General features: G+C 44.1%; 2 protein-coding genes across 5 annotated transcripts in view; both read right to left on the minus strand.

Moving 5' to 3' along the window:
* Positions 1–13,174, minus strand: part of CTPS2 (CTP synthase 2) — a 249,215-nt gene extending 236,041 nt beyond the window's left edge. For 2 of the 4 annotated variants that reach the window (XM_073565278.1, XM_073565276.1), the window contains exon 1: positions 13,005–13,170. The gene's annotated coding sequence lies outside the window, so the exon portion shown is untranslated. Of the gene's footprint in view, positions 1–13,004 lie in introns of all 4 variants that reach the window. The other 2 variants (XM_073565279.1, XM_073565277.1) reach the window with 2 other exon arrangements.
* A 6,844-nt stretch (positions 13,175–20,018) lies between these two features.
* Positions 20,019–26,693, minus strand: part of AKAP10 (A-kinase anchoring protein 10) — an 82,182-nt gene continuing 75,507 nt past the window's right edge. Inside the window, exons 12-15 of the mRNA XM_073565280.1 lie at positions 24,653–24,735; positions 24,445–24,497; positions 23,415–23,510; positions 20,019–23,010 (exon numbers count right to left, since the gene is read on the minus strand). Of these exons, the coding sequence (XP_073421381.1) occupies positions 23,005–23,010; positions 23,415–23,510; positions 24,445–24,497; positions 24,653–24,735 (238 nt within the window). The 3' untranslated portion in view covers positions 20,019–23,004. The remainder of the gene's footprint in view (positions 23,011–23,414; positions 23,511–24,444; positions 24,498–24,652; positions 24,736–26,693) is intronic.

Here is a 26,693-nt window from a genome sequence, read left to right on the forward strand (position 1 = left end):
GGGAATGTGCTGAAAATGTCAGAAGTGAAATCTGTCTTTGTAAAATTCAACAAACAACAGACGTGGCCGGAAGAAGTAATCATGGTGGTCTGGGCCACATAGGATAAACGGGAAAAGTGGATAGCTCCTATCAGTAAGGACATCACTTGTGAGGCATTACATATACAGTGAAGGAAATAATTGTTTGATCCCTTGCTGATTTTGTAAGTTTGCCCACTGACAAAGACATGAACAGTCTATAATTTTAAGGGTAGGTTAATTTTAACATTGAGAGATAGAATATCAAAAATAAAATCCAGAAAATCACATTGTATAAATTATATATAAGTTTATTTGCATTTTGCAGTGGGAAATAAGTATTTGATCCCTCTGGCAAGCAAGACTTAATACTTGGTGGCAAAACCCTTGTTGGCAAGCACAGCAGTCAGACGTTTTTTGTAGTTGATGACGAGGTTTGCGCACGTCAGGAGGAATTTTGGTCCACCCTCTTTGCAGATCATCTCTAAATCTTTAAGATTTTGAGGCTGTCGCTTGGCAACTCGGAGCTTCCACTGTGTTTCCAATGTGCTTCTTTTTGAGCCACTCCTTTGTTGCCTTGGCTGTATGTTTTGGGTCATTGTCTTGCTGGAAGACTCAGCCACGACCTATTTTTAATGTCCTGGCGGAGGGAAGGAAGTTATTGCTCAGGATTTTACGGTACATGGCTCCATCCATTCTCCCATTGATGTGGTGAAGTAGACCTGTGCAGGTAGCAGAGAAACAACCCCAAAACATAATGTTTCCACCTCCATGCTTGTCAGTGGGGACTGTGTTCTTTGGGTCATAGGCAGCATTTCTCTTCCTCCAAACACGGCGACTTGAGTTAATGCCAAAGAGCTCATTTTTTGTCTCATCTGACCACAAAACCTTCTTCCAATCACTTACAGAATCATCCAGGTGTTCACTGACAAACTTCAGACGGGCCTGCACATGTGCCTTCTTGAGCAGGGGGACCTTGCGGGCACTGCAGGATTTGAAACCTTTACAGTGAAATGTGGTCCCAGCTGCCTTGAGATCATTAACAAGTTCCCGCCGTGTAGTTTTAGGCTGATCTCTCACCTTCTTCATAATCAAGGATACCCCATGAGGTGAGATTTTGCATGGTGCCCCAGATCGATGTCGACTGACTGTCATTTTGCATTTCTTCCATTTTCTTACTATTGCACCAACCTCTGCCAAGTGCTCATACTTGTATCATGTATTCTTTGGATTGGTGAAAAATGTTATTTATCGGACAACCCCTTTAATTCACCACAATTTATCATTCTGCTGTTTTACAATGAAAAGTGAATGCCCTTTGCTGTTACAGTAGCTCAGGTTTCAATTGCACAGTTGTATAACATTGGGGCCGATATATAGCATGTGTGTAAGATCTTTGTTGCCCATAGCAATAAATCACAGTGCAGCTTTCATTTTTTCAAAGCAGTGTCAAAAATGAAAGATGCGCTGTGATTGGTTGCTATGGGCAACAAAGACATTTTCTTTTAGATAGTTTTTTTTAAATTGACGCCTGAAGGTGGAAATAATAATGTGAGTGAAATCGAAGTCTGCATTCAAGATGAAGCTGACTCATAATGTTCTGCATATTTGCTATGAACAGTCTTTGAAGTCTGCAGCCACTATATGTAAAGGAGACTCTTGAATCCTCACAGCGCGCTCATTGCACACTGTCAGGATTCTCTGCTGCGATTTGCATGCTTCTGGCCATATTCCAGCAAAACATGCGTAGCCTCACAAATTTTAGCCACACCCCAATCCACGCCCATTTACCATTTCTTTCTACCCTGGCAGGAGGAGATATCAGAGGGGCGGTGGCAATGAGGGACATTCAGCAGACGCCTGAGGCTGCAGGGCGTAGACCCAAATCCTGGACAGTCCGCTGTATCCGAGACAGTTGGGACTAGAGATGAGCATCCAGGTCAGTGGTACATGGTGGGAATCTCTAACTTTCCAGCGTTCTCACCGCGGCTTTTGATTACCCAGGACTGGTGCAACGTCATCTGTGTCCTACTCACCTCTAGTTGGGACCTGGGGATTTATTCTTTGTTCATTCACAGTTGGAGCTGCCAGAACTTTCTCATCTTTACATAGCTTCACTATATGACAACTGTTTTTTTTGAGACTGTAAGGCTACTTTTACACTTACCGCTTTTTTGCGGCCCGTTTTTACGGGCCATATCGCCGCAATTTTTATGGACCGCCACAATAACGGACTGCAAAAAAGCTTGCGGATCGCTGTTTTTTATTTTTCCAATACTACGGAAATAGTATTGGAAAAAAAAAAACGGTGTTCTGCAAAACCGGAAGTCACGGTGCGCCGCAAAAACAAACATCCGTTTCAACGGGGGCCGTGTCCGTACGCCGTATAAAAGATCGAGCACGCTCGATCTTTTAACACGGCCGCAAATATGGCCTCCACGGCCGTAAGGCTCACGGCGCACCGTGGAACTTTCTCGGGCTGATTTTGCGGCCCCATAGGAATCTATTGCGGCCGCAAAATCGGCCTGCAAAATCACGGTAAGGCTAAGTGCACACGTACAGGAACTCTCGCGGAAATTACAGCGAGAATTCCGGAATTCCATTCCGCGGGAAAATCGCATTTTAAATTCCCGCGATTTTCCAGCGGAAAAACTAGCATTTTGCAAGCGTAATTAGCTTGCAAAATGCTAGCGTTTTCCAAGCGATCTGTAGCATCGCTTGGAGAACTGATTGACAGGTTGGTCACACTCGTCAAACATAGTGTTTTACGAGCGTGACCAACTTTTTACTACTGAGGCCGCCTATGCAGCATCAGTAGTAAAAGATAGAATGTAAAAAAAAAATAAAAAATGGTGTTATTCTTACCTTCCGACGTCCCGCGCAGGCGTTCCCAGTAATCCTTTGCGAAAATGCCCGCGATGACGTCCGTTCTCGCGGTAATTCGCGATGACGTCGCGCGAATGACCGCGAGACTTCGCAATCCCGCGAGAACGGACGCCATCGCGGGCATTTTCGCAAAGGCTTACTGGGACCGGAAGCGTGGAGAGAGGCGGGAATGCTGCGCGGGACGCCGGAAGGTAAGAATAACAATATTTTTTATTTTAAATTCTATTTTTTACAGGGATATGGTACCCAAAGCCCGGAGGACAGTCTCTTCTCCTCCGGACCGTGGGTACCATCCGCAAATGTTCTGCTTACTTTCCGCATGGTGTGCAGAGCCACATGCGGGAAGTAAGCGGAACAATGCATTCCTATGGGTGCGGGATCGCCGCGATTCCGCAAATTAATGAGCATGCTGCGTTTTTTACCGCGAAGCGATTCCACCGCGGTAAAAACCGCAGCATTAGCACAGCATTGCGGAATCCCATAGGAATGCATGGGATGCTTATTTTTCACGACAAAATCGCGCAGTTAAAACCGCCGCGGAAACGCGAAAAAAACGCCACGTGTGAACTCAGCCAAAGTGTAAAAGCAGCCTAAGGCCGTGTTCACACACAGTGTACATAATGTGTTTTTGTTTAACGCAGGATCCGCAACAAACTAAGTAATAACAATCTTCTCTGGTTATTGCATCTTTGCTGCATTTTTTATGCCTTTTCCCCTTTATTTGATGCATTTTTGGGGCAGATGTGAAGCCTTTTTTATAGCACAGAAAAGCTTTGATTCTGAAATTAATAAAGTAACTGCAGTATTTTACATGCATTTGTGTTAGGCTCCACATAGAAGCCTGTAGAGGAAAAAGGCACCAACACAGCAGTATGCTTAGAATTATGGGCTGTAGCTCATAGCTAAAGCTGCTGCCTGAGGACATGGAGATGCAAGATCTCATCCTGAGAAAACCTGATCACAGGAGAAAAAGTATGAATAATTTATCTAATAAGTCAGTGCAGATGGAGGAGGTGCTACGGTGGAATCAAGATGTCAGAGAGGTGTGAGAAAGCCCTGATGTTCTGTGATTGGACAGTCCTGCGGATTCCGGGACATTTGGGAGATGTGGGTCTATCACTACATGTTTATAGCGAAAGACTGTAGCTGTTAGGGGCGCAGAGGGTCAGCCGTATGTCCTGCGCGAGGTGAAGGCTTTGCAGTGCACAGACTGGTCAGGCGCGTGACAGCGTGATGTATTTCTATGCAGCTGTCATGCTCAGGTCAGGAGAGCCGATGGCAGTCAGTCCAAGGAATGTGATGTGATCCTCGCACGAGAAATACGGCCATCTGTCTGCGCCCTTAGGGAAATATCTCAGTGACTAAATCTTGTTCCTGCAGAAAAGAGAACACGGCACTCCAGTCTCAGTTGAAGGTGCTCAAGTTTGAGAAAAGCTTGTAATCTGACCAAAAAGGTCAGGTTTTTGGATTGGTGAACAATACATAGAATGCCTGTCCCTTGCTATTTTAAAAAGAGTACCGAGTTCTTTTTACCATGTGTAAGGTAGAGCTGTCATTCAGGTAGGGGATACTCGCTTGGCAGCCAAATAACCACATCCGGCACGGGTTTTCCATAAAATAATAACAGTTCATGCGGTTTATTCATGCATCAAAACCATCAAAGCAATAGAAAACAGCATAGCGTCCATAACAGAGCTTCACTCTGTTATCCCTGTAGTCACACAGGTTGTGCCATGTCCAGCACACAGGCTCTCTTAGCCTCACAGTTATATCCCCTCTCTGGGTTTACCTCATGGCTGCTTCACCACGCTGCAGACGTCCATTCCCTCCAGGGAACTATCAGGCACGTGCAGCCATTAACACAGCGTTCACTTGCTGTCAGGAAGACAGCCCCATCTCTCTCAGACGGGACCTTCCAAAACGGACCAACCAGGTCCCAGCATTCACTATAACCTCATCACAGGTCCTTCAACCACTCATACACACTTTACAATAGCGTTCTTAACCCCTTCATGACCCAGCCTATTTTGACCTTAATGACCTGGCCATTTTTTGCAATTCTGACCAGTGTCCCTTTAGGGTATGTGCACACGTAGTTTTTAGTCTCTGCGGATTTTGTAGAGAAAACCGCAGGAAATCCGCAGGACAAAGTGCTGCGGTTTTTCTGCGGTTTATCTGCGTTTTTTCTGCGGTTTTGCCCTGCGGTTTTACACCTCATAATGGATGAGGTGTAAAACCGCAGCGTTTCTGCACCAAACAATTGACATGCTGCGGATTGTAAACCGCAGCAAAACCGCGCGGAAAAAAACGCAGCATGTGCACAGCTTTTTTTATTTCCATAGGAAATAAAGGTACTGTACAACGCAGCAAAATCTGCTGCGTTTCTGCAGAGCCAAAAATGCTGCGGAAACGCAGCAGAATCCGCAGCGTGTGCACATACCCTTATGAGGTAATAACTCTGGAACGCTACAACGCATACTAGCGATTCTGCGAAGGTTTTTTAGTGACACATTGGGCTTCATGTTAGTGGTAAATTTAGGTAAATAATTTTTGCATTTATTTGTGAAAAAATCAGAAATTTGGAGAAAATTTTGAAAATTTCGCAATTTTCAAATTTTGAATTTTTATTCTGTTAAACTAGAGAGGTATGTGACACAAAATAGTTACTAAATAACATTTCCCACATGTCTACTTTACATCAGCACAATTTTGGAAACACATTTTTTTTTTGTTAGGAAGTAATAAGGGTTAAAAGTTGACCAGCGATTTCTCATTTTTACAACAAAATTTACAAAACCATTTTTTTTTTAGGGACCACCTCACATTTGAAGTCACGTTGAGGGGTCTATACAGCAGAAAATACCCAAAAGTGACACAATTCTAAAAACTGCACCCCTCAAGCTACTCAAAACTACATTCTAGAAGATTATTAACCCTTGAGGTGCTTCACAGGAACTAAAGCAACGTGGAAGGAAAAATGGACATTTTAATTTTTCCAACACAAATTTTCTTTTAGCATCAATTTTTTCATTTTCACATGGGCAACAGGATAAAATGAATAGTAAAATTTGTTGGGCAATTTCTCCTGAGTACACCGATACCTCATATGTGGTCATAAACGACTGTTTCAGCGCACGGCAGGGCTCAGAAGGGAAGGAGCACATTTGACTTTTTGAATGGAAAATATGCTGGAATATTTAGCTTTGCCATGTCGCGTTTTGAGAGTCCCTGTGTGCATAAACATTGGAGCTCCCCCACAAGTGACCCCATTTTGGACACTAGACCCCCCAAGGAACTTATCTAGATGCATAGTGATCACTTTGAAACCCCAGGTGCTTCACAAATTGATCCGTAAAAAAAAAAAGTTTTTTTTCACAAAAATTATCTTTTAGCCTCAGTTTTTTCATTTTCACATGGGCAACAGGATAAAATGGATCCTATAATTTGTTGGGCAATTTCTCCTGAGCACACCAATGCCTCATATGTGGTCATAAACCACTGTTTGGGCGCACGGCAGGGTCCGGAAGGGAAGGAGCACCATTTGACTTTTTGAATGGAAAATTAGCTCCAATCGTTATTGGACACCATGTCTCGTTTGGAGAGCCCCTGTGTGCCTAAACATTGGAGCTCCCCCACAAGTGACACCACTTTGTAAACTAGACCCTTAAGGAACTTATCTAGATGTGTGATGAGCACTTTGAACCCCCAAGTGCTTCACAGAAGTTTATAACGTAGAGCAGTGAAAATAAAAAATCATTTTTTTCCTCAAAAAAATGATTTTTAGCCCACAATTTTTTTTTCACAAGGGTAACAGGAGAAATTGGACCCCAAAAGTTGTTGTCCAGTTTGTCCTGAGTATGCTGATACCCCATATGTGGGGGATGACCACTGTATGGGCACACGTCAGAGCTCAGAAGGGAAGTAGTGACATTTTGAAATGTTACATTTGCAGAGCCCCTGATGTAGCTAAACTGTGGAAACCCCCCAAAAGTGACCCCATTTTGGAAACTAGACCCCATAAGAAACTTGCCTAGATGTGTGGTGAGCACCTTGAACCTCCAAGTGCTTCACATAAGATTATAACGCAGAGCCATGAAAATAAAAAATCATTTTTTTTCCTCAAAAAAAAAGGGTAACAGGAGAAATTGGACCCCAAACGTTGTTGTCCAGTTTTTCCTGAGTACGCTGGTACTCCATATGTGGGGGGGAACCATTGTTTGGGCACACGTCAGGGCTCGAATGGAAGTAGTGACATTTTGAAATGCAGACTTTGATCGAATGGTCTGCGGTCGTCATTACGTTTGCAGAGCCCCTGATGTGCCTAAACAGTGGAAACCCCCCACAAGTGACCCCATTTTGGAAACTAGACCTTCCAAGGAACTTATGTAGATGTGTTGTGAGCACTTTCAACCCCCAAGTGCTTCACAGAAGTTTATAATGCAGAGACATGAAAATGAAAAAATCATTTTTTTCCACAAAAATAATTTTTTAGCCCCCAATTTTTTATTTTCCCAAGGGTAACAGGAGAAATTAGTCCCCAAAAGTTGTTATGCAATTTTTCCTCAGTACACTGATACCCCATATGTTGGGGTAAACCACTGTTTGGCACACGTCGGGGCTTGGAAGGGAGGGAGCACCGTTTGACTTTTTGAAAGCAAAATTGGCTGGAATCAATGGTTGCACCATGTCGCGATTGGAGACCCCCTGATGTGCCTAAACAGTGGAAACCCATCAATTCTAACTTCAACCCTAACCCCAACACACCCCTAACCACAGCCCTAACCCCAACACATTCCTAATCCCAATCCTAACCATAACCCTAACCATAACCCTAACCCCAACACACCCCTAACCCTAATCCCAACCCTAACCATAACCCTAACCACAACCCTAACCCTCTTTCCAACCCTAACCCTCTTTCCAACCCTAACCCTAACCCTCTTTCCAACCCTAACCCTAACCCTAATGGAAAAATAAAAATAAAAATATTTTCTTTATTTTATTAGTTGAGCCTACCTATGGGGGTGATAATCGTGGGGTTTATTTACTTTTTATTTCATTTTGATCACTGTGAGAGTGATCAAAATGAAAGAATGGAATCTGCAGCCGGCAGATTCGGGCGGGCGCACTGCGCATGCGCCCGCCATTTTCCAAGATGGCGGCGCCCATGAGCCGGACCTGCGGGACACCGGGAGCGACAGGGGGACTCAGAAGGTACCGGGCGGGTGAGGGGGGGGATCGGAAGCTGGCGGGGAGCAGAGGGAATGGGGGGGCAGATGATGACAGCGGCGGCAGATCGCCGCTGTCATTCAGTGGCGGGGGGGGCGATCGCCGGTGGGGGGGTCGAATCGGTGTCTCCAGCCATGTCCGATGCTACTGCAGCCATGGCTGTATTGTAATATTTCATCAATCTTCATTGATTAATTATTACTATCGCTCTGATTGGCTGTTTCACTTTTAACAGCCAATCAGAGCGATCCTAACCACGTGGGTGCAAAGCCACCCCCCCTGGGATTAACTGCATGTTGTCCTGTATCTGCGGGTCGGGTGACATTTCAATGACCCCGGTCACCCGACCCGCAGGAACGCTATTTATAGCATGACGCCTACGGGGGCGTCATGGATCGTTTGGGCACGACTTTTCATGACGCCTACGTAGGCGTCATGGGTCGTGAAAGGGTTAAACACACCCCCTGGGTGGGTTTGTAGGTAACTGGTCCGCCAGTCTCACCAGCTACCTGGAGACTTCTCCCTGACACATTGGAACGAAAGATCAGCTCTGCTGATCAGCACATACGCAAGCCTCCATCCCAAGGTCACCCACCTTGAGATACATAACGATCCTTTAGCACCCTGCCCCTGTTACCACTCTGGACAAGGCTATCCGTTCGTCCTGCGACACCCACACAGCGCCCCCTAGCGGACACAGTGGTCACTACACCACACATGGTATATCTTGTTTCTGGCTCCCTATTTAACTATTTGTGGGCTGCCCAATAATGACATGATGATCGATATCTAACATTGACATTTTAGAAACTCTTTGCCAAGTCAGCAGCTGCTCGGAGATTGTGCAACTGCAGGAGCGGGAAGCCAGCCTTACATTTTCCAAAAACATAAGCAATCTAATAAAAATTAAGAATATAGAAATGAAGTTAAAATTAGGCCCCACGTATCACAAAAAAAGGCCAAAAATATCTATTTATATAATTGCCTTGTAATGTTTTCATTTCCTGTTCTGTCCAGATGTCACCGTATCCCAGAATTCAAAGTGGAGGAAGTTCACCGACCACCATATTGGGACACCCAAGTGATGGGTGTCTTAATATGGAAACTGCTGCTGGTACCAACCTCTTACGCGGTACCACCAGCGGAACACCGTCGCACCACAACGCCCACACTCTATACGCCGTGCGTACCACACACACACTCTCTCACTCACACTGTCACTTACGCAGCCTCTTGAACGATACCACCAGTGGAACACCATCGCACTGCGCCTGCACGAATTCCACGCAGGCTCAGTGAATCGTTCGGCTGATCCCGACGGCAGATGCACGACGTGTCTACAGGCAGAGGAAGCCGGTCACATTAAAGGGGTTTTCCCACAAACAAAAGTTCATTTTAAAAATTGTCTGTGTCTGACCGTGTACGGAGCATACCACATCTCCTGGGCAGGGGAGGAAGCAAAAGACAACACTGACACTACAGCAGGGGATCACAGAGGATTCATTTTGTGAGGTAAAATATTTCACTGACTGTTTTGAAACAATATTTTACCTCACAAAATGTATCCTCTGCGCTCTCCTGCTGTAATGTCAGTATTGTCTATTGCTTCCTCCCCTGCCCAGGAGCTGTGGTATGTTCTGTACACGGTCGGTCAGACACAGGGGTGAGAGAGACAGAGCACAGAGGGGAGACAGCTCAAACAGGACAGCACATGAGGGGAGAACACCGCACAGGAAGGAGAGAGACAGCAGACAAGGGGGATAGCACATAGGGTTGACAGGTCAAAGAAGAGAGCACAGACGGGAGAAGTCAGCACATGAGGAAAGAGAGAGTGGATAGGTGGGTGAGCACATGGGGGGAGAGATTCTCAACGCTGCAAAGCCTGCCCCCATCGTGACATTACCGCCCTCCCGATGCGATAGCATCCGGCCTCCATCTAGTGTTTGAGTAACCAAATGAGAAAAAAAATTATAGCTCTTAAAAAACTAAAACGTGCCTTATCATGAACTACCTAAAGTATTCAAAAGAAGGGAAAGGGAACCTGTCCTCAATTCATGTAGTACTAGTTTAGGGGATAGGGGTTTCTTTGAGGAGGCTGATGCAAAACGCATGTTATGGGTGTTCCACATTGTATGGTGTCCACTTTGGTAATATTCTTAAAGGTTTTCATCTTTTACTATAGGTGTAAGTTTTTTATATCTAATTTTGACAATCCCATGTGCCAGGCTTTGTTTATTTAATGTCATTTTGACTGCACAAGCAAACTATTCCATGAAAGATCTATGGCTTTTTTTTAATCCTACTGGGCATTTGGTTCCTCATGAGAATTTCATGGATATATCTATTACATAATATATATTATACTTATTAATAGAGTGTCATTGTATTACTCAGCACTTTACAGACATCATCATCGCTGTCCCCATTGGAACTCACAATCTAGATTCCCTATCAGTATGTTTTTGGAATGTGGGAGGAAACTGGAGAACCCGGAGGAAACCCGCACAAACACAGGGAGAACATACAGACTCCTTGCAGATGTTGTCCTTGGTGGGATTTGAACCCAGGACTCCAGTGCTGCAAGGCTGCAGTGCTAACCACTGAGCCACTGTAGATTATTTGACTACCTTTCCCATTTGGATTTCCCTTTTTTGGGGAATCTACGCCTGGGTATTTGTATTTTTTGGGAACTGTCCAATTAAAAGTATGCATGTTAGGTGTATCCATCTACTAACCACATAAAGGACTTTCTGGATTGTCAGATGACAGATTAAGGGAATGCGACTGAGGCCATTTACACACTAATGTATGACTGTAACAGTAAACCCTCAGGAAGAGTTGTCACTGGTTGGAGAGCACTCTATACGCCCCGCCCCGTCACTGGTAAGAAAGCACTCTATACGCCCCGCCCCCTGTCACTGGTAAGAAAGCACTCTATACGCCCCGCCCCCTGTCACTGGTAAGAGAGCGTTCTATAGGCCCCGCCCCCTGTCACTGCTAATAGAGCGTTCTATACCCCCACCCCCTGTCAGTGGTAAGAGAGCACTCTATACGCCCCGCCCCCTGTCACTGCTAAGAGAGCGTTCTATACCCCCGCCCCCTGTCACTGGTAAGAGAGCACTCTATACGTCCCGCCCCCTGTCACTGCTAAGAGAGCGTTCTATACCCCCACCCCCTGTCAGTGGTAAGAGAGCACTCTATACGCCCCGCCCCCTGTCACTGCTAAGAGAGCGTTCTATACCCCTGCCCCCTGTCACTGGTAAGAGAGCACTCTATACGCCCCGCCCCCTGTCACTGCTAAGAGAGCGTTCTATACCCCCGCCCCCTGTCACTGGTAAGAGAGCACTCTATACGTCCCGCCCCCTGTCACTGCTAAGAGAGCGTTCTATACCCCCACCCCCTGTCAGTGGTAAGAGAGCACTCTATACGCCCCGCCCCCTGTCACTGCTAAGAGAGCGTTCTATACCCCCGCCCCCCGTCACTGGTAAGAGAGCACTCTATACGTCCCGCCCCCTGTCACTGCTGAGAGAGCGTTCTATACCCCCGCCCCCTGTCACTGGTAAGAAAGCACTCTATACGCCCCGCCCCCTGTCACTGGTAAGAAAGCACTCTATACGCCCCGCCCCCTGTCACTGGTAAGAGAGCGTTCTATAGGCCCCGCCCCCTGTCACTGCTAATAGGGCGTTCTATACCCCCACCCCCTGTCAGTGGTAAGAGAGCACTCTATACGCCCCGCCCCCTGTCACTGCTAAGAGAGCGTTCTATACCCCCGCCCCCTGTCACTGGTAAGAGAGCACTCTATACGTCCCGCCCCCTGTCACTGCTAAGAGAGCGTTCTATACCCCCGCCCCCTGTCAGTGGTAAGAGAGCACTCTATACGCCCCGCCCCCTGTCACTGCTAAGAGAGCGTTCTATACCCCCGCCCCCTGTCACTGGTAAGAGAGCACTCTATACGCCCCGCCCCCTGTCACTGCTAAGAGAGCGTTCTATACCCCCACCCCCTGTCAGTGGTAAGAGAGCACTCTATACGCCCCGCCCCCTGTCACTGCTAAGAGAGCGTTCTATACCCCCGCCCCCTGTCACTGGTAAGAGAGCACTCTATACGCCCCGCCCCCTGTCACTGGTAAGAGAGCGTTCTATACCCCCGCCCCCCCGTCACTGGTAAGAGAGCACTCTATACGTCCCGCCCCCTGTCACTGCTAAGAGAGCGTTCTATAGGCCCCGCCCCCTGTCACTGTTAATAGAGCGTTCTATAGGCCCCGCCCCCTGTCACTGGTAAGAGAGCACTCTATACGTCCCGCCCCCTGTCACTGCTAAGAGAGCGTTCTATACCCCCGCCCCCTGTCAGTGGTAAGAGAGCACTCTATACGCCCCGCCCCCTGTCACTGCTAAGAGAGCGTTCTATACCCCCGCCCCCTGTCACTGGTAAGAGAGCACTCTATACGCCCCGCCCCCTGTCACTGGTAAGAGAGCGTTCTATACCCCCGCCCCCCGTCACTGGTAAGAGAGCACTCTATAGGCCCCGCCCCCTGTCACTGTTAATAGAGCGTTCTATACGCCCCGCCCCCTGTCACTGCTAAGAGAGCGTTCTATAGGCCCCGCCCCGTCACTGCTAAGAGAGCGTTCTATAGGCCCCGCCCCCTGTCACTGCTAAGAGAGCGTTCTCTGCGCCCCGCCCCCTTTCTCTGGCAGTTAACCCGTCCTGTACCACCAATAATTTCCGACTCATTGGCTGATAGTCATACACACACGTGCTGTGGCCCCTGGTGGTCCGCAGCCCCAGCAGTTACGCCCCTCGTTACCGGCTGCCCAAGTTTAGGACTGACAGCTACTTCCTAATGTCGCACACAGAAGGCTGAACGTGATGTCACCTGTCTGTCAGGCTCCGGGAGCGTCATGTGACCAGTCCCGTACCGCTGTGCCACGGACTGAGGGGCCCAACACTCCTCCGGGAACAGCACGCTGGATAGCCTGCCCTTACTGCACGGAGCCGCTAGGTGGCGCCAGTCTGCATAGCAGGAGGCACAAACACGTTCAGGAGATAGAACATGCCCGCAGGAGGTTGTTTTTTTTTTGTCAAAGCTTTATTGGCATGGAAATAGAAAACAATTAACAAAGCCGAGCTCAGTGTGTGTGACCTGTCTCCTGTAATGTGATGGTAAAGGCTGAGACGAGTGATGCCGGCGGCTCCACACAGGGCTGGGAGCGAACAGACGCAGGTGTCCTCTGCCGGGAATGCTCGTGGAAAGGGGGGGATTAACCCCCAAGGGTGGTTTGCACGTTCATAACCGGCCAATTTTTACAATTCTGACCACTGTCCCTTTATGAGGTCATAACTCTGGAACGCTTCCATGGATCCCAGTGATTCTGACATTGTTTTCTCGTGACATATTGTACTTCATGTTAGTGGTAAAACTTCATTCATATAACTTGCGTTTATTTGTGAAAAAAACAGAATTTTGGCAAAAATTTTGAAAATTTTCCAACTTTGAATTTTTATGCCCTTAAATCACAGAGATACGGCGCACAAAAAACTTAATAAGTAACATTTCCCACATGTTTACTTTACATCAGCACAATTTTGGAACCTAAATTTTTATTAGGAAGTTATAAGGGTTAAAAGTTGACCAGCGATTGCACCCCTTAAGGTGCTCAAAACCACAGTCAAGAAGCTTATTAACCCTTCAGGTGCGTCACAGGAATTTTTTGAATATTTTAAAAAAAAAATAAACATTTAACTTTTTTTTTACAAAAAAAATACTTCAGGTCCAATTTTTTTTTATTTTACCAAGGGTAACAGGAGAAATTGGACTGGAAAAGTTATTGTGCAATTTCTCCTGAGTACGCCGATACCTGATATGTGGGGGGGAACCACTATTTGGGCGCATGGCAGAGCTCAGAAGGGAAGGAGCGCCGTTTGACTTTTATGGCTGGAATTGAGATCGGACATCATGTCGCGTTTGGAAAACCCCTGATGTACCAAAACAGTGGAAACCCACCACAAATGACACGAATTTGGAAACTAGACCCCACAAGGAACTTATCTAGATGTGTGGTGAGAACTTTGAACCCCCACGTGCTTCACAGAAGTTTATAACGCCCGGGCGTGAAAATAAAAAAAAACAAACTTTTTTTTTCCACAAAAATGATATTTTTGCCCCCAATTTTTTATTTTCCTAAGGGTAACAGGAGAAATAGGACCCCAAAAGTTGTTTTGCAATTTGTCCTGAGTAGGCTGATACCCCATATATGGGGGTAAACCACTGTTTGGGCGCATGGCAGAGCTTGGAAGGGAAGGAGCACCATTTGACTTTTTCAACGCAGAATTGGTTGGAATTGAGATCAGACGCCATGTTGCATTTGGAGAGCCCCTGATGTGCCCAAACAGTGGAAACCCCCAATTCTAACTCCAACCCTAAACCCAATACACCCCTAACCCTAATCTCAGCCCTAACCCTAATGAGAAAAAGGAAATCCTTTTTTTTTTATTTTTATTATTTTCCCTAACTAAGGGGGTGATAACGGGGGGTTTGATTTACTATTTATGGCGAGTTTTATATTTGGCAGCTGTCACACGGTAAAAGACGCTTTTTATTGTAAAACTAGTTTTTGCATCACCACATATTGAGGCTATAATTTTTCCATATTTTGACCCACTGAGTCATGTGAGATCTTATTTTTTGCGGGACGAGTTGACATTTTTATTGGTATCATTTTCGGGCACGTGACATCTTTTGATCGCTTTTTATTCCGATTTTTGGGACGCAGAATGAACAAAAACCAGCGTTTCAAAAATTTCATTTCCAAAAAATGAATTAGGGAATATTTTTTTTAATTTAGTGATTTTTTATAAATTATTTTTACACTTTTTAACTTTATTACATTGTCCCAGGGGGGACATCACTGTCATGTGACAGATCGCTGTTCTGTCACATCACAGATCGTTGACAGATCAGCGATCTGTCACAGGCAGTGCAGAAGGCTTCCTCATGTCTGCGCTTTGCAGGCAGTGAAGAAGCCGGCTCCCTGCAGGCCCCCTAAGGTCCCCGCTGCCATATTAGATCCGGGGACCTGCAGGGAAGGAGGCCCCCAGAGCAGCGCTGCACATTGTGCTGCTGCGGGGGTCTCAGGGAAGCACGGCGGGAGCCCCCTCCCTGCCGATGCTTCCCTAAACCCCCGGTACACTGCGATCGTGTTTGATCGCAGTGTGCCAGGGGTTAACGTGTCGGGGGCGGTCCGTGACTGCCCTTGACACATAGTGCCAGGTGTCAGCTGTGATAATCAGCTGACATCCGGCTACGATCAGCAGCGCTCACCCCGTAAGCGCCGCTGATCGCTTAGACGTACTATCCCGTCCCCGGTCATAGGGGCCCGGGTACCGTGGACGGGATAGTACGTCGGATGTCAGGTAGGGGATAATACTCCCACTAGCTGTGACCTGCGGAAGATTTTCACTCTCCGACCCAAGGACCAGTGAATTTTAGACCTTCAGGACTGACTTATTATTTCATCCCCAAATTCTATAAGTTTAAAAAAAAAAAAAAAAACTGCAACAAAACTGCTTTGTGTGACTAAAGCTCAAGACATTGTTTTGTTTTTTTAAAAATCCTGAATTTTGTGTTTTTAGAATTTTTATTTTACACATGGGTTTTTCATTCTTTTTTTTTTTAATTCTCTATGGAAAAAAAGACAAATCTAACGATATTTCCCATAGCAACAGGTAAAAGATATAAATCCTCCAAGATAACGGAGCCGTGGGACCAACTAATGAGGAAATCCCAAAAAAAAAAATCATTTTCTAAATACCAGAGAGATGTAACATAAGGAGCACAGAGGCAGCGTGTGGAGGGGCAGCGACCATCAGATAGTAGAATTAGAGATATGGCAAATCTGCAAGTACACAGGTCTACAGCATAAACTGTCAGGTGCCCGAGGGTTGGTGAATGGATTTAGGGGATTCTGAGGGGTGCTGAATTTAAAAAATCCCATCACTTTTCTGAACTGGTTCTACTTTTTGAGATAATTCATCCGAGAAAGTAATGCATTCCCCCAATGCGACTCGTGTGTGATTGCGATAACAAGTGCAATAAGCTTTTAGTCATTTACGGTTTAAGGCTGTGTTCACACGTTGCATTTTTGCGGCATTTTTTTTTTTTTTTTTTTGCAGACAAATCCAGCTCTCTTGGCAGGAAAGAAGCTTCTTACAGAAGAGCAGGTTTTGCTGCGTTTTTGTGTTCTCTTGAGCATGCCAATAAAGTTTATTGCCCCCCCCACCAAAAAAAAATAAAAAAATCACGATGCAACTTCCTTAAAGGGAACCTGTCACCTCCTTTTTCACCTATAAGCTGCGGCCACCGCCTTTCCGAGCTTATCTACTCTATAATGCTGTAGATAAGCCCCCGATCCGACCTGAAAGAAAAACAAGTTTTATTATATACACCCGGGGACGGTCCGGTCCGGCCCTCCCATCTTCATACGATGTCGCCATCTTCCTTGCTTTGTGTAGCGGCTCCTGCGCAGGTGTACTGCAGTGTGCAGGGCCTCTCTGACCTTTTCCGGCGCCTACACACTGCTGTACTCGGCTCTGAAGATGACATCGTATGAAGATGAGAGGCACCTGACCCGGACCTGCGACACCCATCGGACCGGACCGCCCCCCGGGTGAGTATTATAAAACTTGTTTTTCTTCTCTTTCAGGTCGGATCGGGGCTTATCTACAGCATTCTAGAATAGTGTAGGTAAGCCCCGTGTGGCCATATCTTATAGCTGAAAAATGAGGTGACAGGTTCCCTATATAAAGTTTTTGCATCAAGACCTGATACCTGGATTTTTGCTGCGTTTTTGTACCTACTCATTGCTTTCTATGTGTGAAAAAACACTGAAAGAAGTGAAATGCTGCAGTTTGCAAAAACCCAGCAAAATCAGGAAAAAAAAAGTGCGTGCGTGAGATTTGTGAACTGTCACAGCTTTTGCTGGTTCTGTAAAATGCAGCTTAAAATTTGCACTTAAAAAATGCAGCAAAAACGCAGCCTGTGAACATGGCCTTACAGTGTCTTAGGTAATGAAATATCATATATAATGATTATTTTGAATTCCAATTTTGAAGACTTATGCTGCTATAAAAGTGCATTTTTGAAGCCAGAATTCTACTGTAATTAATTCATTAACTATTAAATAGCTCAGAAACTGGAGCCAGTCTGGCAAAACTGAAGTCATATTCTTAGTCATCGCCAGAAACTTAATATTGGCGTCAAAATCCCTGTATACCAGTGTTACATAAGGACTGTAAGAAAGAGATCAAGGCATAAAGGTGAATATACAAGTGCATGTCAAGACCCATACACATTGGTGAGTGACCGAATGTGATAAATACGTAGGAAATGGGGTAACAGGTAAGGCAAGAGAATGGATTGAAGCTAGGGACAGAGTGCATGTCCTCTCTCCTTCCACTGCACTTTTATTTTTTACAAATAGTTTATTAAATTAAAGAAATGCATAAAAGTCCTGTATGTCTTTTATCCTTGTGTCCTGCACACTGTTAATTGGTTTGTGCTACGGAAATAAAAAACATAAGCCTACTCATTGCAGGATGTCTTTGGCAAAATAAGTGACCTAAAAGTAAGTACACCAAAAATGTAAAGATAAAAAAAAAAGGTTTGAAGGTGGGGGAGGTAAATGAAAACAGAACAAGATATGTGACCTTTATTGTATGTATAAACAACAAAAGACTGACTGTCACTTCCAGAGAAGTGTGCGCCGGTTCGAACGAAGAGTCGCCATCTCCACACATGACAGGTTTGCGCGCTGTAGCGCTATAGCGTCTAAACATGAAATATATGACATTTGAATTGCATTACTGCTCTAAATAAGAAAAAAATGGAGATACTTAGCACATAATTTGGCCAATTCATGTATGCCCAGCTGCCGCAACAAGGCAATTCTTGTTGTTGGGAACCTATCTAAGGCTACTTTCAGATTTCCGTTTTGAAGCATCAGGCGCGATGCGGCGAAAAATGTAAAAACCGCATCCGGCGCCTGTTGCCACCGAATCCGGCTTTTTTCCCCCCACAGACTTACATTATCGCCGCATTGCGCCTGATGGTCATGCGGCGTGTCCGGCTTTTGACGGAAACGGCAAAAAATGCCTGTCCGGCGTCTGCAAAAAAAAAAACGTTGCATGCAACGTTTTTTGACAGCGCCGGACCGCTTTTTTGCAGAGAGCATGCGCGAAGACTCTTTCTCCCTCTCCTGCACCGTATCCGGCAAAAACAGATAATCCGGCGGGCTGCGGCTTCTACCGGATCAGGTTTGACAACTTTTCGCCGCAGTCCGCCGGATTTAAAAATCTGAAGTCTGAAAGTAGCCTAATGTGAATCCTCTCCTAGGCTGAAACCTGTCTTTATGGGTAGCCTGCTGCCATTAAAGCTGCCAAAGGCAGGTGGGAGGAGCGTTTGGTCAGTCTTTTATACGTATATTGACTCTCTGACCGAGCGCTCCACCCACCAGCCTGTGGTGGTTTTAATTGCAGTAGGATCCTACCTACCCATAAATGCACCATGTGATAAATGGGCCAAACTCCATAGTATGACAAACATCCACAAACCATTATACTTGCACCTCCATGTTTTACAGTCTTCACAGTATATTGTGGCTTGAATTCAGTGTTTATGGCTCGTCTTACAAACTGTGGCCTTTAGACGCAATAAGAACAATCTTTTTCTCCTCTGTCTAGAAAGTTGCGCCACTTCTCTTTAGGCCAGATAACGTGGTCTTTGGCAAACTTAGCTTTTCACCACACATCTTGGTTTCTTTTTTTTTCCAGCCATGGTACTTTATGAGGGTTTCTAGCAAATAGTTTGGCTTCACGTAGGCATCTTCTGATGGTTGCAGGACTCACAGGTATCTGCTGTCTTTCTTTGATCACACTGGATGCTTCTTTGGCAGTCTTGTGATTCTATGATCTATGTGTATGGTATCATTTCTTTTCCTACCACGATTTGGGTTTTGTTTGCCATTTTAAAGCATTGGAAATCTTTTTAGCTGAGCAGCCAATTATTTTCTGCACTTTTTTATACGTTTTCCCATCACCAATCAACTTCTTGATCAAAAGTTCTTTCCCCTTTGGTACAATGTCTGGGAAAAACCCCACTTTACTAACTGAGCAAGGGCTAAAACCAGCAAATATAACATTTGTTGCCTTCCTTGTCACCAGTTTCCTCACAAAATGATATACAAATTGTCTCTTCACAAAGGAAGAGGACTAGAACTCTAGCGCCACCGTCTGGAAGTAGCAATCGTAAAACTCAATATCGACCCTTTAATGAGCCTTGCAATGTGACTTAGGATAAAAGCCAAACCAGATCTCACCTTGCACTGACTGGGTGAGAGGTGTCTGACTGGGGTAACGTTTCTCCTTGTGGAGACTGACAAGTCAAGCCTGGCATGCCAAGATGAGGAAACTTAAGTCTTGCAATGCTCCAATGGAAAATTAAATATGCAGATTGTCTTTTTAGAGAGGAAGAGGACTGGAACTCACAGAATGAATGACGTCACTAATCAAACTCAACACTATTAAATTAGAACACCCCCTTTCATTAAATGAGTCAATTACACCCATTTAGCAGAGCGCATGTCATGACTGTTCATCTTATTGGTTTGCCCATTACTCACCTATACCTAGTCATTAATTTTTTCTCATATTTATCGTCTTCTCTGCCAAAACCAGTAATTAATCACATCCGTGATGTTAGACTGCTATTATTTTGCACATAATTCCTAGTTTCAGCATGCTTGTCCATAGCCACTTTGATAATTATGACACCTCTATACGTAATCTGTACATTTCATTTTATGACCAGCTCAGGAATTAAAGATCATACACCATGAAAAGGATAGACAACACTTTTAATATTTCTCTGATATATTCTCAATTTAACACATTTAAATAGATGAGTGATTAAGTACAGGAATACTTGGGTATGAGAAGGTCATGGAAGAGGTACATAGTACCAAAAACGCTATACACAGCCTTCTTTTGTATATTACCAGAAAATACACAGGGTAATCTTAACTGGTGCTGCTCAATCAATGTCATTCCCATGGCTGGAAACGCAACATAAAATGATTTACATTGTAATGGGAAAGGAAAAACAAAAGGAAAACATATAAAAACATACAAACAAGAATCAAACTTCCCAAATTGCTTTACAGAGGGAATATTCTCACTACTAAAAGCACAGCAGTGTAACGGAGTGTGGTATTAGGAGCGTTGGTACTGCCCCGAAACAGTATTGTGTTGGACACCATCCCATCAGAATCAGTGACGGATCCATGTTAAATAATTGTACGTCCAAGGATCTCAAAACCTAGGTCCAAAAGATCACTGTTCCGCGGCAACCACATGCCAAGATGCAGCATCACCATGAGATCCAGGGGCTCTTCTAGACAACGGACTTGCACTTGTGTCCCAGAAAGAAATTGCAGCATAGATATCAGTTCCTCACTGCAGAAAATAAACTTTCCATATTGTTTCCCCCCCCTTACCCAACATCTCTATAGTACAAGGATCAGATTTCCAGACATTATCACAATATTGAAGAAATGAGGCCTAACCTTTAATATCGTTGGGGTGAATTCACACGTACCATCAGTTTAAGCCACAAATCTGCTGCAAAAATTGCACATTGTGCAAGTCACCCGCTGAAGAGTCAATTCTGCATCAAAATCCGTATGAAAGATTTGCAGTTTTTGCAGCGGATGTGTGTCAGTTACTGTGCGTGATCCCAACAGTTAGGGTATGTGCACACGTTGTGGATTCATCTGCAGATCCGCAGCAGTTTTCAAGAGGATGTACAATACCATGTTATCCTATGGAAAACAAAAACCACTATGCACATGCTGCGGAAAATTCCGCATGGAAACGCAGCGGTTTATTTTCAGCAGCATGTCAATTCTTTGTGCGGATTCCGCAGCGTTTTTACACTTATTCCATTCTAGGAATCCGCAGGTGTAAAAACGCAGCCCAAAGCCGCACTAAATCCGCCGTAAATCCGCAGGTAAAACGCACGCATTTTGACCTGCGGATGATGCTGTGGAAAAATCTGCAACGTGTTCACACAGATTACCAAAAACGCTTCCACTTTCTGACAGCATGAATTTAATAATGAATTAAACTTTTACTGAAAAAAATCTGCCATCCTTATTAGCTTTGCAGTGAATTGTAATGTATATGAAGGGGAATAGGGAAAAAAACCCTTCTCCCATTCTCAAGAGCAAAGAAATTGACAAGGCTACCAGCCACCTTTGGGGTCCATGAGAGGTGAATTGTTTGCTAGGTAAGGAGTATAGCACTTACAAGCTCTTTGCTATAGGGTTAACCCTGAAATTGTCAGGATCTGACCAGCTCACTGCTCCTGCACTCCTCCAATGCTGAAAAGTCAAAGCTGAGAATGGAACGTTCGGGCAGGATCTGATCAGCTCACTGCTCCTGCACTCCTCCAATGCTGAAAAGTCAAAGCTTCAGCTCACTGCTCCTGCACTCCTCCAATGCTGCAGAATCAAAGCTGAGAAAGTGAAGTGCGGGCCGGCGGTCAATCACCTCTCATTGGCAACCCGTAAGCTGGGGACCGGCGAGCTCCTGGAGACAACCTCTTTCATTCCAGAATATAAGCGGTGGGACATTCCACACCTTAAATGCAGCCTGTCTTGATGGTAATGGGAAGCTGTGATAGACCCCATGAAAATGGTCCAGCATGTTGGCATTCATTAAAGTGCTAAAGTAATTATATACTTCGTCCTTTGGTTTTTCTTATTATTAATCCTACACAATTTCTAGACAACATTGTGAAATGTCACAATTCATTAGGTGGCAGACATTTCATACATTTTTTCTGGTGCAATAACTATTCATGTATGAGCCCCACTGGTCGATGTCAATTGTGAATCTCAGAGCTACAAAAGGCAAAATGTGATGTCATAGGGACACACGTTCTCCTCATAGATGGCCTGTAGCGTCAGCAGGATTAAGCGGTTTTTTTTTTTTCATTTTGAAAAACAGGATACTGAATATTTATAGGAAAGTGGTTGAAGTGCATGTGGATGAAACAAAGGCCAGGGATCTCAAGCTCTGAACCCCAACATGCATTGCCGACCTAGAAAATGCAAAAGGAAGCTAAACTCTACATAAAAAAGTAACAGAAGAGAAACTGACGCTGCAGTAAAATCTGCTGGTATGTCTGGGTAAATGTACAATTTGGATACATGTAGAAACAAGATCTATGGCCGGGCCTACAGCTTTAATGACGTTTTGGGTCCTTTGTCATGAGATATAATCTCATTGGATAAAGGAATAAAAAAAAACAGATTTACAGCATCAAAGGAAAGAAAATAATATTGATAAAAGTGATCATGAATGTTCCTCGACTGACTTGTGACTGGACGCCTCAGGCCATCTGCTTTCTACAGAAACACCTCACTCATGGTTTCCAAAATCAAATTACGGTATATTTCCAGGGTAGGTGGAAGGAAAGTTACTAGAAATGTCCTGAATTGTAGCTTCTGTATCAGGCGAGTGCAGCATCTCTGATCCTGGCAGAGCCTGTGGTCACACTTCATATGCGTTTCACCTTCATTGTCACCTTAGCAAGTGCCCCGCTCACGTCTTCAGTAGATATTATAATGGGACTGGAAATTATTTTAAAAAAAAAATCCTTTTGTCTTTTTTCTATTTCTGAAAGGCTTTCATTCTGCCACTCAGACTGTAATTGCTTTAGACCGTGCGGCACAGTTGCCCAAACACAGCATCCATAAGTGCAAAAGGCGATCCAGTGTCATTTTAGACAGAAAGCTGTGTGATGGCGGGAGTCACCGGTCTTATACCTAGTGGAAAACGCAGGGAAATACACAATTAGGTAAAATGCACTGTAAAACTATTTGTTATTAAAACTACAAAAAAAAATTAAATTATAGCTTTTCAATTAAAACATATATATTTTTTTATAATAAACGGTTATTTCTGAGTTTTTGATTTTTCCTCCTCTTTTTCCGAGAAACATAACTATTTTTATATTTCCACCAGATTTAAAGGACGTCATAACTTTTAGTACACAATGGACTGAAAAATGGGAAATTAAATTCCAAGTGGTTTTGAACTGATGAAAAAAAGCAACTCAGACAATGTTTTGTTTTTGGAGTGGGGATTTATTTTGACATTTATGACATTTGACAACCTCTATATGGTGCGACACATAAGGGCACACCCGTGACCCCAAGGGCACACTGACCTTAGTAGGTGATTCTTGTGGAGGATTCCACTGCGCCTGCTGCATGACATCATTGACAATCATCTTTGCTATCTTCCAAGCCATTTCCTCTTGAGCCTAATGAGGAGTTTGTAACAGATCATTTTTGTAGACTGCAATATCTCTAATAAATACACTGCAAGAGTACGCTCATGTGGGAGCGCACAAATCTGTTTGAAATTTGCTGCAAAATCCACATTTATAACAAATTAATTTTGCTGTGCATATCCTCCTCTTACTATGGAAGGGGAGAATACCCCCCACAACAAGAATCCACAGCACTCCCATTCCGTGCGGACATTCTAAGTTTCTATGCAGCATTTTTGTATCTTTTTTTATAGGTACAAATTCTGATGCCAGATAAAAACTTTAGAGAAATATAAAACTACATAGTCTTATTTGCCATTGGTATTAAAAATTGGCATCTCACAAATTAAGAGTTTTTTCCCCCTAATAGCTAGCTGATCATTAGGGGTCCGACCGCTGGGAAACTCAGCCATCTTGAGAATGGAGCTATGTAACCTGAAAAGTGGACACTGCAGAACGCGGCTTGAATGGGGCCGAGGTTCAAATACTTGATCTCTGCTCCATTCATTGTCAATCTGACTGCCAACAAGAGCCGAGCGCTGCTCCAGCAGTCCCAACGAGGTTGTGCGCGTGCAACGGGGCTCCATTCAAACTGCACTTTGCAGAGCCTTGTTTTCAGGTCGCACAGCCCCATTTTTGGGATAACTGGAGATCCCAACAGCCGGACCCTTAGTGATGGGCAATTTATCCATAGAATAGGGAATAACTTGCCATTTTGGAAAACCACAAATAAAATAACTAAAAAAAAAAAAAAAAAACTCTTGTAGAAGATGTTATAAAACGAGTCAAAATTTTCCCAAGCGATTCAGAAGTTGTAAAAAATAGAAAAGCAAAAAAATAATCATAAATGAGAAATCTATAAATATACAAACCGGATAAAAGCAAATCCTCACAAGGGAACAGTATCAAGTGTGGAGATATCTACCTCATCTGTGCTGCCCTGGACCCATTTCTTCATAGCTTGTGAGAACATTGATCCTAAGTGGAAATAAACACAATATATCCATATATCTCTCTCTCTCTCTATATATATATATATATATATATATATATATATATATATATATATATATATATATATATATATATATATATATATATATATTTTATTTTCATAGAATGGAGATATTCACCTTTTGATTTCTTCACATCTGGCTCCGGCTCTGACTCTCTGATAAACTGGCCTAGGTCACTCACTGTACCGAAAGTCATTTTCCTGGCAGCAAATGAAAGAAATGAATGTTAGGTACAAATCTAGGCACGACTGGAGTGATAAAATGCCTGGATATATGGAATCAGATAAACATGTCCCAGATTTGCAACCTACAAATTGTATACATAAAAGTGTCTCACAACGGATGAGATTACGCCATCTATACGCAGTCCGTTACGTTGTAAATTTATGCAATTAAAGTATTTACTAGAGATGAGTGAAACGATTTGAAACAAATTAACAAAAAGTTTTGGATTACCGAAAGCAGAATTTAATATTTTGGGGATTCAATTTGCCACTAAGCTGGATTCTTTAGAAAATCAAGAAGGGGTTAAAAAAATAACAATGACAACATGGCAACAGAAGACAAAACCAACAGGCAGATCCGTTTTTTAACTCATCCCCTCCAATCTTCGGCCTTGTGCTCTGGAGAGAAGTCAGAGCATAATAAACGCCTCCTTGGGGCGGATTCAATTTGGATTTTGGGGCCAAATTTCACTCGGCTGGAATTAAACACTATTCATTTCCATTGTTTCACAAACATTCTGAAACATGTAAAATAAATACATTTTGCCATCATCAATATAGTAGTTGTAGTTTTTATTGGTATTCTTGTAGGGTCATATGACGTTTCCATCACTTGTATTGCATTTTTTTAGGGTAGGAGTACAGACGAAGAAAAGAGCAATTCTGGAGACGATTTTTTTTCTTTGCAGTGTTTATCATATAGGATAAATAATTTTATCATTTATGTATTTTTAAAGGGGGAAAAGTAGGGTGCTTCAAACTTACTTTTTTAGTTCGATTGTTTTATTCCCATATTTAAATATTAATAAAAGCTATTTATTAGAGCCCCTAGAGGGCTTGAACCTGCAATACTTCCTTGTTTCAGCAGATCGTACAAGAAACGATTTCCTATTATATGGGGAAAGATGAGACCCAAACTGAAACTGTCCATCTTACATAGGTCTAGACTGAGGGGGGGAGCGGCGCTGCCGGATTTCTTCTTATATTATTTGGCTGGGAAGATCAGAGCCTTGAGTAAATGGATGCCCAATAATTATCTACCTAACTCGGAGAGCCATTTGACCCATGCTGCAGGGACCAACTGCTTGTTGGGCTTTTTAGAAATAGATAAACCTAATGTCTCTGGATTATTACCCCTGCTTCGTTTGGCTGGGTCGGTCTGGAGACAATTTAAACAAGTGGTTCGTTTTGATGGCATCATAGCTGAAATGCCATTATGGAATAATACTTACTTTCCAATGTTATTAAATCGCCCATCTACTCAATTCTGGGTCTCACATAATGTCTCCTCAGTCAATGATCTATACAAATACAATGTCCTAATGTCCTTTGTACAAATACAAACGAAACCACCATGGTTACTTACCGGTAGCCGGTTTTTCCGGAACCCATGACAGCACCACATGAGAGAGGGATCCGCCCCGCCAGGACAGGAACCTACTGAAATATAAGGGGCGGCACCTCTCCCCCGCTTCAGTTGGATTACAGAGCATTGAGAGGACTTCCCGGTTAGTTACATGTTTATCCAACACCACATCACACAAATACACCCGACTATTGTGCACACCCATACGGTGAAAAAAGGGGGGGGAATATACGGGTGCTGTCATGGGTTCTGGAAAAACCGGCTACCGGTAAGTAACCATGGTGGTTTTCCCTTCACCCATGACAGCACCACATGAGAGATTTTTGGAGACTTCGAAACACCTTAGGGAGGGACCACCGCTTGCAGCACCCTTCTACCAAAGGTCAAGTCAGCCGAGGAGGATAGATTTAATCTATAGTGCTTAAAAAAGGTTGAGGGTGAGGCCCAGGTAGCGGCCTTACAAATTTGCTCTATTGATACCTCTGCCTTTTCAGCCCAGGAGGTCGCCACGGCTCTGGTGGAATGAGCCTTGATGCCATCAGGAATCGGAACACCACTAGCTGAGTAG

Source organism: Dendrobates tinctorius, unplaced genomic scaffold, assembly GCF_039654945.1.
Source record: "Dendrobates tinctorius isolate UK_male_01 unplaced genomic scaffold, ASM3965494v1 ptg000016l, whole genome shotgun sequence".
Taxonomy (NCBI): Eukaryota; Metazoa; Chordata; class Amphibia; order Anura; family Dendrobatidae; genus Dendrobates; species Dendrobates tinctorius.